Here is a 14,462-nt window from a genome sequence, read left to right as displayed (position 1 = left end):
GGCTCTGCCTCCCCAGTGCTGGGATTAAAGGCATACGCCACAACCACTGTCAAATTGCTTGAACTGCTACTACCTGGCATAGAAGTTATTGTAGAGTTCAACTTGATTCTTTCAGAGGATCCAGGTTCATTTCCCTCACACATGGCTGGAGATCCAACTGGGCGAGTTTGATAGGGAAGCTCCCTAGCTCTGACTATGGCCTGTCTGAATTATGTTTCTAGGCACTGGATGACTCACTTTATGCTCAATCACCAAATGGATGCACATTGAGTAACGGGTTGAATGGGGTGGGGGTGGTGCCTAAGATACTGTCTTGTCTCATTCAGAAGCAGGGGGCCAGTGTGCCCTCAAGATCTTTCCCTTGGACACGCCAACCAATATCCAGTCGCTAGATCACAATGGGAATCTGGAGCTGTTCTCTGCAGGGCAAGCAAGCCCGTCAAATCAGGGCCAGCTCAGAGCACCAGCTTTTTTCCCGGAAGCTTGGTCTTTCCCAGTCTTCTAGTGGTCATTCCAGCGTTGACCTTCCTGTTGCCTCTGCACAGACTCTCCACCCAGGGTCATCTGAAGGAAGCCCAGGGGAGCAGAGAAGTCTCCAACTCAGGGGACCTTGAGGCCACTTAGAAGCCCTCTATCCAAGCCATCTCATAAGGTCAAAACAGGGTTTTGTGGCTAAGCCCTAATTTCGCTTTCCAAAAAGACCATGAAACTAGGAACAGTTGGCCTTGGTTGAGGAAACATCACCCAGGCAGTGTGAGGCTGTTCCTAAGACAAGTCCCCTAAGGACTTAGTCCAGTGACTATGTCCACACCTGCCATGCCATGTTTTACAGTACATTCCTTGCTACCCAGGTAAGGGTCCAACCTAGACCCAAATACACAAAGTTAGAACATCCTCAAGGTGTGATTCAAGATGAACCAGAGGGGTCACGTCTAATGGTCTTACCTCCAACCCTGCCTAAGCTCAGAAACCAATATTTTCCAACCAAAAGATCAAAGAAAATTTCAAGTTTTCACAAGTTTATTTTTGTTTTCAAAATTGTTATTGAGATGTTGGGGAGAAACAGCCAACATATACATCCCTTACTTCGTCACGCCTGGCATTTTACCCACTCTCGATGGGATCTTTCTCTGGCTTTGGTCTAACTTCCGGTCTCTGTGGCAGTCCCCCTCCGCTCTTCCGTTGCTGCCTGGTGCTGTTTGAAGTCCACCAGGGCAGAGTGCGTCGCCGCGTCACAAGTGGGAGCGGTAAGTGCGACTTGCTGTGGGGGAAGGACAGATTTACAACAAAGACACCTGTTAAAACAGCCATCAACATCCTCGTCCCTAAGGACCTCATCCCCTGGAGCCCTAGCATCTGAGGTTGGGATTGCCGGTTCCGCCTGAGGATGGCCTCCATGAAGGTGGCCGGGAGAGCACGCCCTTGAACTTGAACTGCTCTCCTCACCCTTCACTTACCATCATCGCCCCGTTTCCTGCTCTTCAGGCTGCCCTTCCGGTATTTTCTCTTGCTACCTCCTCTCTTGACACCCTTGTGAGGAACTCGGTTTTTTCCTCTCCTCATGCCATGACTCTTTAGCTTTCGGGTGGTCGACATTGTAATTTCTGCCAAAATGAGGGGCTTTGAAAGGCCGGCAGGGCCGGGAGTCCGTGTATTTAAGGTCTAAGCCATTGTGACTGCAAAGCGGTGTGGCTTAGCAGCCGGGTGGGGCTCTCTTGTGATGTCACTAGCCTTTGCTGCCCCTTGGTCATACATATGAGATAAGGCGGCCTCTTCAGGGCAGCTCAAGTCCGGTCCTCAATTTTGAGACCTCCCCCCTGCTTTTAGGTTAAAGAAGGCTTTTCAGCAGGTATTGAACAACTAAGTCCCACCCCGGTCCTGGGCCTAGGAAGTGTTTCGCCAGTGGTCATTAAAATGTCTCTTGCCTGTAGAGAACTTAAAAGTCACTGAATGTGGATATTCATGTGCGTGAAGTACTGGTCTCATGGTGTCTGCGGGCAGCAAATGTATTTCCACAAACACTTGAGTCTAGGAGAGCTGATTCAGTGTGATCAAAATATGTTTTCTTCCCAGTCTTTGCACTTTTGACATCAGGGGCTGAGTAAGTCTTAATGTTTTATCTTCTGTGTTTTGGGGTCTTTGGGGGCTATCCCTGGCTTCTCTACCTGCCACAAATCAGTAGAACCAGAACCTCTGCAGATGTGACAGATCTCTTCAAAGGTTTCTGCCTGTGTATTTGGGAGTCTGGGATGCAGAATCACCATCATTGGGAGGCACTCAAGAATTTGCTTATGTAGGTAGGATATGTCTGTCACACATTTGGGCACTGGAAAGTCTAAAGATATAGTCTAGAAACAAAGTCCTGTGTGCATGGAGCTTTCAGCCTAGTGGATGAAATCCGTTAAACCACTGGTCAGGCATCTACATAAATCAGTGAATTAGCTGAGGCTGTTGAGTTGGTGATGGAGTAAGTGGGAGAACTGAGTGAATTAGAGAAACTATACCATAGCCGTAGTCCAGGAGGGAGGATTTTATCACAGCTTAGCTGTGGGAGGGGAAGGGATAGCTGAGCTAGAGAACTAGACAAGGACCAAGTCTTAGAGACTGGATGTGGGAGGTGAGAGTGGGTAGTATCAGGGAGTGGATGCTTGAGGCAGTGAGATCAGGCTGGGCTTTTGAATATGGGTTTGAAGTGCTTTTGTGACTTCGCAATAGAGAAGCTGAGCAATGATTATGTGAGTCAGGAAGACTTATTTTGGCCTCTCTTTATAACTAATATTAAGTTCCATAGAACAAATTTCAACAGACATTGAAAGTTCTTTCTCGCCGGGTGGTGGTGGCACATGCCTTTAATCCCAGCACTCGGGAGGCAGAGCCAGGTGGGTCTCTGTGAGTTTGAGGCCAGCCTGGGCTACAGAGTGAGTTCTAGGAAAGGCACCAAAGCTACACAGAGAAACCCTGTCTCAAAAAACCAAAAAAGAGAGAGAGAGAGAAAGAAAGAAAGAAAGAAAGAAAGAAAGAAAGAAAGAAAGAAAGAAAGAAAGAAAGAAAGAAAAAGAAAAAAGAAAGAAAGGAAGGAAGGAAAGAAAGAGAAAAGAAAGAAAAAAGTTCTTTCTCCCTCATCCTCCATTATCTTCATTCAAGAACTGAGCAAACACGTAGGTTTTAGCAAAAGTTGGTTGAGTAGAAGAGAATGGAGTGCAACCTACTCTCCCATATTTCTGGTAATAAACAGGTAACAAGATGTTTGAGTGCCAGATTCCTTGAATGGTGAGTCTCATCATGGCTTCCTCTTTATATTTTTTTTAACACTTCCTGCCGCACTTGAGGATGGTTTGGTGTCTGCTTTTCTCTCAACCTGCATCTTGTTGTAAAGCACCTTCCCACACCAGCCAAAATGATTCCTTAAGAGTTTATTCACTGATTCCTTGGTGACTTTTATTCTTAGAGAGAAGGCGGAGCAATAGAAAACAGTGTTCCACCTTGCCCTTTGTATTTCAAGCTCCTCTGTCCATTCCAGCCGCTCTGCTTTTCCCTCTTCCAAACAGGCCCACGAGAACACAGATCTCCCAAAAAGCTGGGAGCTAGCAGCTCTGCTCACCACTGAATGGAGCTTCACGGTAAATGCTCCTGCCACAGAATGAGGTCTCAATGGGCCTTTGTGGAAAATGTTTGTTAAAAGGACTATTTCATTTTCTTAACTCATCCTAGTCCTTCCGTTTTGTCCTACAATTCTAAGGAAGATGCCACCCGCTTCTCACACACTTCTTGCGTTCTGCCATTTCTTCCAAGTCTATTATCCTGTAACATCACCCTCCAAATTGAGGCGATGAACTACCTAAAAGCCCATTTTGTGCCTGAATTGCCACACAGCGTGTTAGGTTGGTTTCAACAGAAGGCAGCTTATCTTGGTTCTGATACTGGCGGGATTTCTCAGGACTTTGTCTCTCTTGTTTGCAAATAAGCATGCTGAGTTAGGCGACTAGGTGGTCGCCAAGATGAGTCGGTGGCCCCCTTCTTACCAACATTTTCTCTCTCATTTCTCACAGGAAATGTTGTCTTCCAACAGTGGGCCTCTTTCCTCCACATCTTGCCTCATCCAATGGGACTCAGGTTTTATTTCTTTTTTGACTTTATTTCTGATTAACAAAAGGAAGTAGTTTATAGTAGTAGTTGGCAGAGAGGTTGGAGGTGTGGTCTTTGTTGAAAAGAAACTGTGGGTCCCTTGGTGTAGTAAGTGGATGGACCTTCTCTCTTGAGATGGTCAGATGCACTGACCATATAATGTTTTATCTTCCATCAGGGCAGCTAGAGTCACACTTGGGACTAGACACGTCAAAATATTATGAGGACAGGTAGTCCATCGTAATGCGAAGGGCTGGTGAGAACAGTTCTACACTCTGGTGCTCTGTGCTCACCTCTGTATTTCAGAGGAACTGGATCCTTGGTTTAAGAGGCTTTTCTGGTGGGATGGTCCTGGAGACAAGATACTATTTCTCTTTCCAACTCCTACTTCCCTAAAACCTGCCCTGCCCCGGGGAAGTTGAGATCGCAGGGGAAAAAGCAACTGGATTTGAGAACTGATGACGTTTTCAATCCTCCTTCAGATAGCAAGCACACTGAGAAATGTCAGCTGCAGAGAGCTATACTCTGGGAAGCAAGTCACGGGCTGGGCAAGGGCTGGGCTGGAGGCCTGTGGGGTTGGCTCTTAAACCGTATCTCCTGGGGTGGACAGAACTGGGGTGAACATCAGTCACTGTTGTTGCTTTTTCTGCCCCAGTGGAATACGAACCAAAGGCAGCTTAGGAGGAGAACAGTGACCTCACCCCTGACCCTTCACAGGTCCAGAGGAAGTCCCCACCCCATCAAGAACCGTGTGTTAACTCAGTCTGCTCACTGTCTCTTTACCCTGGCTTCTGCTAAGTTTTATTCTGGTGTGGAAAAAAGAAACCGCACAGAGTGAATGCCTGAGCTGATTCAAATAAAGTAGCAGAGGAATAGCCTGGAAGAGTCTTTTCTTCTATACCTTGGCTTGCCCTATGGGACTCTGCTTTCATTCCCTTTATTTCTGGTAGACGGAAGGAAATGGATAACTTCTGATAGTTACTGGAGGGGCATGGGGACAGGGAGGGAAAGGGGAGGAGAGAGAGAGAAAGAGATACTACTGATTTTCACAGGTGGGTGGACTGCATGGTGTGGTCCTTAGCTACACTGTGGTTAAGGGCTTTGAGGCCCTGTTCTTAGGATGGACAGGTTCAGAGTGTTACATAATGTCGTGGCAGTCATATTTCCAGCTGGATCCTCTCTCACCTCTCTGAACTTCATTGGTTTTCCTGTGACAGATGTCTTCACAGGGATGAATCTGCCCATCCAGTTGGGACTTGGAGTTTATTGAGAAGGAGAGTGGAAGTGTTTCTTCTACGTGTTGGTGACTAAGTCTGAGTCCCTCTCTGAAATCTAAGTCTTCCAGATGTTGACTTCAGCTGGGGAGTGGGGACCCTGTTCACACATACACCCCGTTTTGTGTACTGCTGCTGAAGTTTTTGTTCAAACATGCCGTGGGCATGGGGACAGGCTGGAGAAGGTGAAAACAGATGAAATACCCCACTAAGTGTCAGAGCCTTCTGAACCACGCACACATCTGATATCTTTGGTAGAGAACCAAAGACCAGAGATTCAGGACAAATAGTGGCTTTCTGAGAGAAGAGGAGGGACTTGAACTCAGCTCACTTTTAAGTCAACTCTGGATCACCTTGGTTCTATGGATGTTCTGCTCTTTTCCATGTTTTTTTCTTACTGGCTCCTCTCCCATCTTTTCTACAGAATTCCCTGTCTTGCTATGTTTTTAGTAACACAGATAGTGAGCAGCTGGAAGATAGGGACTCAGGATCTGTGGGAGACCCTTCCGAGGTCCTTGCCCTGTTTATTTCGGGGGCCCCTTTCCTAAAGGAAGGTACCTAGGCAGTGGAAGACACATGGCTGACCCCCTGCCCTTGCTGATCTCAAACCTGGGGGCTTCCCATTGCTCCACAGCATCTTGTCCAGCCTTGACTCTGCACTCATGTGATGGGATCATGGTGGAAGAAACGTGAAACGAGAGAGGGAACTGGGAAAAGTGTTACATCTGTACAGGCAGGCTGTAAATTAGAGGACTGAAAGTCCAGTTTATTTGGACTTCTGGAAAGTTGGCTTCATTCATTTTGCTTTCCCAGAAGTCATCACTAATAATAACCTGAGCGTTGTGGTTATACACAAAACAAATCCAAATGTCATGCTTCAGAAGGGTCCAGATAACACTGACCACTTTCCTGTCTATTAAATCTAAAAAAAATACGTGTTCTCAGAATACAATGTAGGTTCCTCTTGTTAGAGGCAAAAGTCAAGCCGCATACTAGGTATGTCTTAAATTTTGTGTATGCATTAAATCACTTGGTCTCATACGGTCTGTAGAAGTGAAAGTGTTTTAATCCATCTATGGACGGGAGTAGGAGGGTTTCTAGAGAACCTAACACATAGGCCAGGATGAAGGTAGCTTAGACATCCTCATCCCCAGTCCAGGCTACTTGACATGTGACTTTTCTTTATCTTTCCTTCCCATGCCCTGTGCATTTTCCTTGCTTCTTTCTTCTCTTACGTTCTGAGAGCCATTTGTTGGGGTTCTTGCCTTCTAGAAGTCATTCCATCGTCAGACCCCCCCCACCTAAGTAGTTGCCACTAAGAAGGCAAAGAGTCAGAGGCTGCCACATGTCCAGGCCGGTGCCTTCATAATTGATGATATAAAGCATTGTGACCACCATGCTGGTACCAGTGCATCAGGCAGAGGAGGTACCAAATGGTCCCACGATACTTAACAGCAAGGCCGTATTCTAAGAAGTATCCTTAAGGGACCAAAAATACATCTTTATCATTTTAATATGAATGATCTAACGATTCTGACCAGGCTTGTTTTGTATTTCTGACTTACTGAATCTGTTCCCAGGGAGACAGAGTATCCATTTGCTTCTGGCTACAGAGTGCTGGGGCTGACACCATCGCAGCCCACAGGCTGATAGAACTCTCATATGCGAAGACCTCAAAACCATTGATTTACAAACCAACTTGCCTGCCATTTATGGTCATGGAATTCTGCAGCTGTAAGCACAGAGGTGTAGTGACATTTCACCCCTGCCTCTCACGGGAGAGCACGCGCAACTTGTTTTTAGGTAAGGACCGAACACACACATACCCAGTTGTATTTGAATGTGGCAGTAGCTAGATTTTATTGTCAAGAAGCTCTTGATACAGGGCAGCCTTGTTCTCCTAGGAGGAAGTGTGAAGAGTAACACTACAAGATGGCCTGGCATTCTGGGGGGGGGGGGCGGATTCTGCCACAAACAGAAATGTCTACTTCCTCCCTAGAACACTCTACTGCAACGGTGTTAGGAAGGAAAGACCAACAGTGAGCTTTAGACAGTGTCCTGGTCTTCTTGGTTTGTCTTGCCACCTCCTGTAACATCGGCTCCAGGCAAAGCCACTGCCTCCCCAAATCTACTACCATCTTGTTTTAAAAAGTTAAGCATGTGGAGCAGCAACCGCAGAGCATAAACCTGGGGTCACTCTGAATCCTGGCCTCTTTGTGATGCGCACATCTCCCGCCTCACCTAAGGTGCTTTGTAGACAGGTACATGTGGAGTTTACTTACCACTCTCTCTTTCTTCCTGTCTCTTGCTCTTCCTTCCTTCATTGCTCTCCCTGGGGTTAAAAGCTCAGGTGGTAAAGAATGAGACGTGCAGATTTTCTGCCTTAGTCCTCATTTGTGAAGGAATCCTGGGAACTTGGGTTTAAAGATGATTTAAAGGTTCGCACCATCGAACTCATATGTTACAAGGCGTGGCTTCTGGCACATTCTGGGATTTTCTCTTTTTCTTGCTTGTAGTTATTGAAACTGCATTTGTGATGCTTACATTTATATGAAAATAAATGGTTGCCCATGTAGAGAATCCTTGCTACCTTCAGATACATAAGTTTTTTTTTTTCCTTCCAGTACCACCCAGTGAAACTTCCTGCAAACATGGCTAATTGTAGCACTCTTTGGTTGAAAAAGTTCAGGAAACCTTCCTAACAGATGTATTCATCTTCTCCACATCTCTTCCCCCTCCAGCATCCCTCTCAAGCCAGGCTTTTTATTCTCCCCTTCAAGCAACCTCCACTTCCATAGCCAAATTGAGTATTTAATAAGTCAATAGTGAATAAGAATGTGTTCATGGAAAAATCAGTGGTTCTTATTAAATTCCTGTTATGTCCTCCAAAACCCAGAGATCCCACACGTTATGGCAAATCATTACATAAACTCTCAAAAGGTATCTTTTGGTCACATTTCATATATACTAGGTTCTGCCTAGATCTTTTATTTGTATACATGACTTCTGAGACATTGGACTTGAGGTTGAAGTTGCATCTCTGGGGGGTTCTTGGGGGAGCAAGGAGCAGGGGTAATAAATTTTTAATAAAGTTGCTGGCTTAGAGCTTTGACTACCACATTGTTGGAGAGGAACTGGCGGAGAGGGGAGGCATTATGGAGGCACAGGGAGCTCCCAGGAGCAGTGGATACATTTGCTACCTTGATACGTGGCAGTATGGTCATTGGGCATATACCAATGTCAAAACTTCTCAAATTGTGTCCTGGAAATACTGTAGCTTGTATGTCAATTAGACCTCAAGAAAGTCATTTTTACGAATTCTATATTTTCCAGGTCCATGCTCAAGAGATTTCTAGAATTAAGACAAACCAACAGCCCATGCTTATTAAAAATGCCAGACTTGCACTTGAAAGGCACAGGGAATTTTACTTGGTTTGCATCACTCATATAAAGCTCTTATGTGCTGTATTGATGAGTATCAAGTCAACGTAAGGATTTTTTGAAAAGCCTTTGCTTGACTTTATTGAAATATTCCAGTACTCTCGCAACCATCCAAGCAAACTCTCCGGTTGCCTTCCAGCCATTGTGACAAAGCCTCCCCAGTCATCAGGTCCTCTGACTGGGAGGGCCCATGTCACAGTCACTTATAAAGGGAGGATGGCTGGACTGCTTTGGAGATGGACTTGGGGTGAGGGAGAGGGATGATGGGGGGAGCAGCCAGAGGCTATCTCAACCAGAACCTCACTGCTGACCAGAGTTGGGGACCGTGAGAAGATGGCAAAAGCCTATCAATGTTGGTGTCCAACATGTTGCATGAAGGATTTTCCACAGAGACACAGGGCAAAGAAATCACACCAGAAAAGGAACAAAGGCCTAAGGTACTGATGACACTTTCTGATTTCAAAGGGGAACTCTCAAAACCGAGTAATTGCCATCTTAGCTTGGCCAATTTTCTACAACAGCACATTTTCATCTAAACTGGGCATGCCCAAACTATGCATCCCATGATAGCTATAAATGCACCCAAACACATTGGTTGAAATAATGTATCACAACATTAAAAGGTTAGACATCCTTTAGAACATAAAGTGTAGCTCGTCATACAGCTTCTCAAATTCTTCCTTAGCTGTTTTTCCCCGCATACCTGCCCTTCTTTGTGGTATATAGCTTCCCTCTGGTATTATCATTGGACCTATCTCTTTGAAAGTGGGCTCCCAAATACTTTGAAACCTTGCCTTTGATGGCATTTTCAGGTCACAGAGTTGGGAAGGTCCCTATGTGAAGAACACAAAACTTTTTTGTTTTTTGTTTTTCGAGACGGTTTCTCTGTGTAGCTTTGCGCCTTTCCTGGAACTCCCTCTGTAGCCCAGGCAGGCCTCGAATTCACAGAGATCCACCTGTCTCTGCCTCCTGAGTGCTGGGATTAAAGGCGTGCGCCACCACTGCCTGGCTGAACACAAAACTTTGCAGTGTTCCCTCACAGCTTTTCATTTTTATCCGTAGTGAGTCACACATGCTTTGGCTGAAGAAACTGCTTGATTCCATGCAGTACGAAGTCACATTTGTTCCCGTGGTTGACTCAACAGACAGTACCTCCTGCTGCAGGCCCAAGGCCACCATAATCATCATTGAGCTTGCCTCTCCACCCCAGGATCTCTAAATAAATCATCTTTCTCTGGAAAAAAAAGTGTTTTTGAGTGCAATTACTTAGCTAAGGAGTAGTCTGTGGTCCCTGGAGTACTCCAGTTTTTTTTTTTTTTTTTTTTTTTTTTTTTTTTTTTTTTTTTTTTTTTTTTTAACCGTAATAAGATAGTGGAGTGTGGTAGTTTGAGAGAGTCCGAGGAAATATACCACTTCTTCCTTGTTTGAGAGATTGCTAATGCAATTCCTGGTTGAGCTTTGGTTTGGGATAAGTTGAGGTGCTTTCTGGGATAAGATAACGTCTCTAACCTGGGCGAGACACCGGCTGGATTGATGCTGCCGTCAGCTTCTACATCTGTTGGCAGCAAAGGAGAAGTGTGTTTTTCTGAGAAGGAACCAGGTTATTCCAACACTAGCTCAGTAGAAGTATGAGCTAGAGCGAAGGTGCAATGGAGTTACAAAGGTGTATGCCTGTTCACGACACAGGCAGCAAAGGGCAACATTCCTAAGCTTCTCATAGTGTGCCCCAGGTCTAATGTACGGTGGGGATCGAATAGCTGATGGATATTTGGTATTCTTTGCATAAACGAATCTTGAATCTTTAAGTAAAGGTACCAGGTCATTCTCCACCTCCAGTCATTGCCAATAAATTGCAGATGTTCTGCGAAGCAGAGTATCTTCTGGAGGTCATCAATGTGGTTCTGAAAAAACGAGCAAGAGGGTTTGGGGAGACAGTTTAGTGGGTAAAGTGCTTGCTATATAAGCATGAGGAGAAGAGTTTGGGTTCCGAGAACTCATGTAAGATGAGCGGGTGTGGTGGCCCAAATGTAATTTCGCACACGAGAGGCAGAGACAAGGAATTCACAGACCAAGCTGGCAAGACAGGGCTCCATACCCCCACATACTTGTGCCTCACACATACGGACATACGTATTCAACCCCCGCCCCAAACCAGCAAGGTCAAAGCTCATCTGTAAGTGTGAGGTCTCAGAACCGGCTTTCCATCTCTTCCTCAGGCCAGGAGAGGTACAGAAACCGGAAAAGGGTTAGATAGGAGCTCTTCCCTGATGCTCAGCCAACTTAGGTGGATTTCCAGAGCCTTGGCTCATGTTCTAGGTAGTGACGGATTTCTTGGGCTTTTCTGATGAGCGGTTTTGTTCTTGGGTCTCTGTATTTGGTCTTAACATGAGGTTGAGGAGAGATGGTAGAGTCCTGTTTGAAGTTTTTATACTAGGATCTCTAGGCCCTAACAGCAGAGAGTCTTGGAGCACAGTGTATTGGAGTAACACTATAGGAAATCGGCCTGTCTCGTGGCAGTAGGTTGTACTGATATTTGACAGGCATATCTCACGGTAGGCAATGATAACCATATGTACACTGGCTGGCATAGAAACCTCAGAGAGAGAGCAAAATGGCTTTGTTTTGATAGTTTTTGTTTTGCACAAGCATGAAGTTAGGTGACTAGGGAGGGGGTGGGGGGTAACTTGGAAGTTGGGGGAGGGAGAAGAACACGGTCAAAGTATGTTAGGGAAAGAAAAAACAAAACACGTGATTTAAAAAGGGGCTGAAGACACCCCTCAACTGTGTCCCACTCCTGGACCTCCAGCTCCTGGGAGGCTGGATTCTTTGTTCTTCATAATCTTATTCAGTTTTTGCTTCATTTTCCCAAGAGGTCCATGAAGTGTTTGTGGTGACTGGTTCCTTTTCCTTTGAAGATCCTCTTTTTGGATCTCTGTACAGTGGGCTCCTGCTACTTTTTTACTTTTTTATTTTTTTATTAACGCTGTCATGTGTGTGGGAGTAGAGATGGTTGGAGGGAGGGTGGGGTTAGGGTGTGGAACCTACGCATCCAAACCAGTTGTTTCTCAGGCAGTTAAGCCAATGCGAGGTAGAAGACAGCCAAGAGACTATTTATAGGGAGAGGCCTTGTGTGATGCAACACTGGCCATACAGTCACATGATCCTGGGTACCTCACCATGTCAGATGATGCAGCTGGCCCCAAATTAAACACTAGGAGCTCATGTATTTGAGTCCCTCACATCTATTCATTCCTTAAAACGTTTGTTTTTATGCTTTTTCAATACTTTATAATTCAGCAGTTCTATGGGCTTTCAATACATCTTCAGTTACAACAGTTTTGTTGTTGAAACACTCCTGTCTAGGGGCTTAAAGGACAAATGTCTTCTCTTTTGTACCACACAGACCAATACAGGGTAAGCGAAAATCATTTAAGCTAGTCGTTACCATGAAAGAAGTAGGTGTTTTTAGGTGGAATTTAAATTTTTGGCTTTAGGAAAACTGCCGTGTCTGTCAACACCAGATCCTCACTTCTTGGATCCATTGTTTCCACATACCCCCAGCCACAGTACTTACACAGCCTTGCCGGACTGTGAAGACTTCGTAACTGCTGTCTTAAATCTTGGTGGCTGGTCCCGTTGTCTCTGCCGGTCCCACGTCATGTGTGTACACATCTAACAACTGGTTAGAGGTGAGTCTGAAGTTCCGCCTGAGAACCTGTAGTGTGGACAAAACAACCATCTTCCCTTGGAGCTTCTTTTCAGACCCCCATACCTTCGGGGACCACTTTATTTGGGGCACAGTTTGAAAGCCATAAAGGAAATTCTAGGAGTTACAACCAAGGAGAAGAGACCCCGGTCGATGTTGGTGTGACTTGGATTTATGACGCTGGTGACCAACTGTGGTCCTCCCATTCCTGGTATTCATAATTACATCCTGGTGCATCGTGTAATGTTGTGGTCTCTAAAGCTGGATCCATTTTGAATTAGTTGGAACAGCAAGAACAGCGTGTAGGGCAGAAGAGATGCCTTCAATGGGTTCTGGCTTTGCGTGTGTGGGGTCTTTCTAGCCTTGTGGGTTCCTGGAGGACCAGGACCAGGTTTGACCTCCATGGGTGCCCCCAGTGTTTGGCAGTATAGTGACAGCAGATGTTAATCAGTTTATATTCATTCCCAGTTTATAGCCTTTCCCTCCTGTCCTAAGGAGAGGACCACAGTTCCCTTTCCTGTTTTCTTGCTTGTACTGAGGGATGGAATTGAAGCTTTTTTTTACTCAGCTTTCTCAGTCCGTGATTCCCAATAACCTGCGCTCAAGGGGATATTATGTTTCGGGAGTGATTTAATTTTATCTCACCTTCCAGTAGAGCTTAAGGTAAGGATGAGAGTTCGGGCTTCTTTTTTTTTTAATATTTTATTTATTTTTGTTTAATGTGCATTGGTGTTTACCTATATGTATGTCTGTGAGGGGGTGTTGGGTCCCCTGGAGCTGGAGCTACCAACAGTTGTGAGCTGCCATGTGGGTGCTGGGAATTGAACCTGGGTTGATCTAGAAGAGCAATCAGTGCTCTTAACCACTGAGCTATCTCTCCAGGCCCGAGTTCGGGCTTCTTAATGGGAAGTGGATTGCAAGGAGGAGGGAAGTGGGGGCGTGGGGCAGAAAATGGAGAGAACAAGAATTTGTTACTGAGCTGGTTACTGCTTCGGATGACTGGGGTTCGGTCCTGCTGGCTACGCGGTCATGAGTTCTGAAGAATATACAGAGATTGGAACATTTACCCATGATTCCACCTGTTCTGGAAAGCCTCACCTGGGAGTGCTAACTGCTTCCTTCCTGCTGCCCAGCACCTTCGATAGGCAGGATGCTTTGCCTTTTGCTGTTACTTTTTAAAATTTCTTATGTCCTTGACCAAAACTGAGATGAATGTACATCATTTAAATCTCTCTAAAAGAAACAGAACAAACAAAAAAATCAGATCTCACTCCCCATCTCCATGGCGTCTTTTGGAGGGAGTGATGCCAGGCTGAGAGCTGTGGCCTCTTGAAGCACTTGCTTCTGTAGGTGATACCCTAGTAGTGCCCAGCTGAAGCAGGCACCAAGAAGGAGATGCACCAACACTTGTCCCAAGACTGTTTGTATGTTCAGAGATTGACCATGCACACTTCACAAAAATAAACAGATTTTCTTATTGTTAAATCTCTCTCTCTCTCTCTCTCTCTCTCTCTCTCTCTCTCTCTCTCTCTCTCTCTCTCTCTGTCCTCTGCATGCTGTATAATATCCTATGATTTGGATTTACACAATTTATTAACCAACACTTGATATGTAGTGTATTTCCTATGATTTGTTTTTTTTTATTAAAATACACATAAGAACTTCTACCCTAATCTACTATTGTTCTTTTAAAAACTAGTACATTAGAGCTATCTGTTGAAGCAGAGTGACTAGGTCAAAGAGGACCTACCCCCTCCCTCCCGCATCCCTCAACTAAATTGCTCCACATAAAGTTTTTATTGACCTCAAGTCCCATCAGCATTGTGAGAGACCATTAGAGGTGAACTCTGGCAATGACCTGAGAGAGTGTGACTAAGAGAGCTTGTCAAATTTATTGGTTAGAGTGTTTTTAGCAC

At 45.3% G+C, this 14,462-nt stretch overlaps 1 protein-coding gene and 1 long non-coding RNA gene across 2 annotated transcripts; one reads left to right on the top strand and one right to left on the bottom strand.

Annotated features, from left to right (window-relative positions):
• Window positions 1-1,002: 1,002 nt before the first annotated feature.
• On the bottom strand, window positions 1,003-1,642 carry Tnp1 (transition protein 1). The gene is made up of 2 exons (XM_006972222.4): window positions 1,458-1,642; window positions 1,003-1,261 (listed from the first exon to the last, which is right to left on the bottom strand). The coding sequence occupies exons 1-2, from the start codon at window positions 1,594-1,596 to the stop codon at window positions 1,233-1,235; spliced, it is 168 nt and encodes a 55-aa protein (XP_006972284.1). The 5' UTR covers window positions 1,597-1,642; the 3' UTR covers window positions 1,003-1,232.
• A 5,985-nt stretch (window positions 1,643-7,627) lies between these two features.
• LOC121822063 (uncharacterized) lies at window positions 7,628-10,086 on the top strand. The gene is made up of 2 exons (XR_006063017.2): window positions 7,628-9,277; window positions 9,903-10,086. It is a non-coding gene; the product is annotated as an uncharacterized LOC121822063 (long non-coding RNA).
• The last annotated feature ends 4,376 nt before the right edge of the window (window positions 10,087-14,462 follow it).

Source organism: Peromyscus maniculatus, chromosome 13, assembly GCF_049852395.1.
Source record: "Peromyscus maniculatus bairdii isolate BWxNUB_F1_BW_parent chromosome 13, HU_Pman_BW_mat_3.1, whole genome shotgun sequence".
NCBI classification, from domain to species: domain Eukaryota; kingdom Metazoa; phylum Chordata; class Mammalia; order Rodentia; family Cricetidae; genus Peromyscus; species Peromyscus maniculatus.
The sequence above is the reverse complement of the archived record's forward strand: the minus strand, read 5'-3'. Positions and strand labels throughout refer to the sequence as shown.

Bases quoted from the DNA above. Each gene is read 5' to 3' on its own strand.
- Tnp1 (XM_006972222.4), bottom strand. From the start codon at position 1,596: ATGTCGACCACCCGAAAGCTAAAGAGTCATGGCATGAGGAGAGGAAAA. The intron at 1,262-1,457 runs GTAAGTGAAGGG...CTTCCCCCACAG, and splicing joins CAGGAAACGGGGCGATGATG to CAAGTCGCACTTACCGCTCC.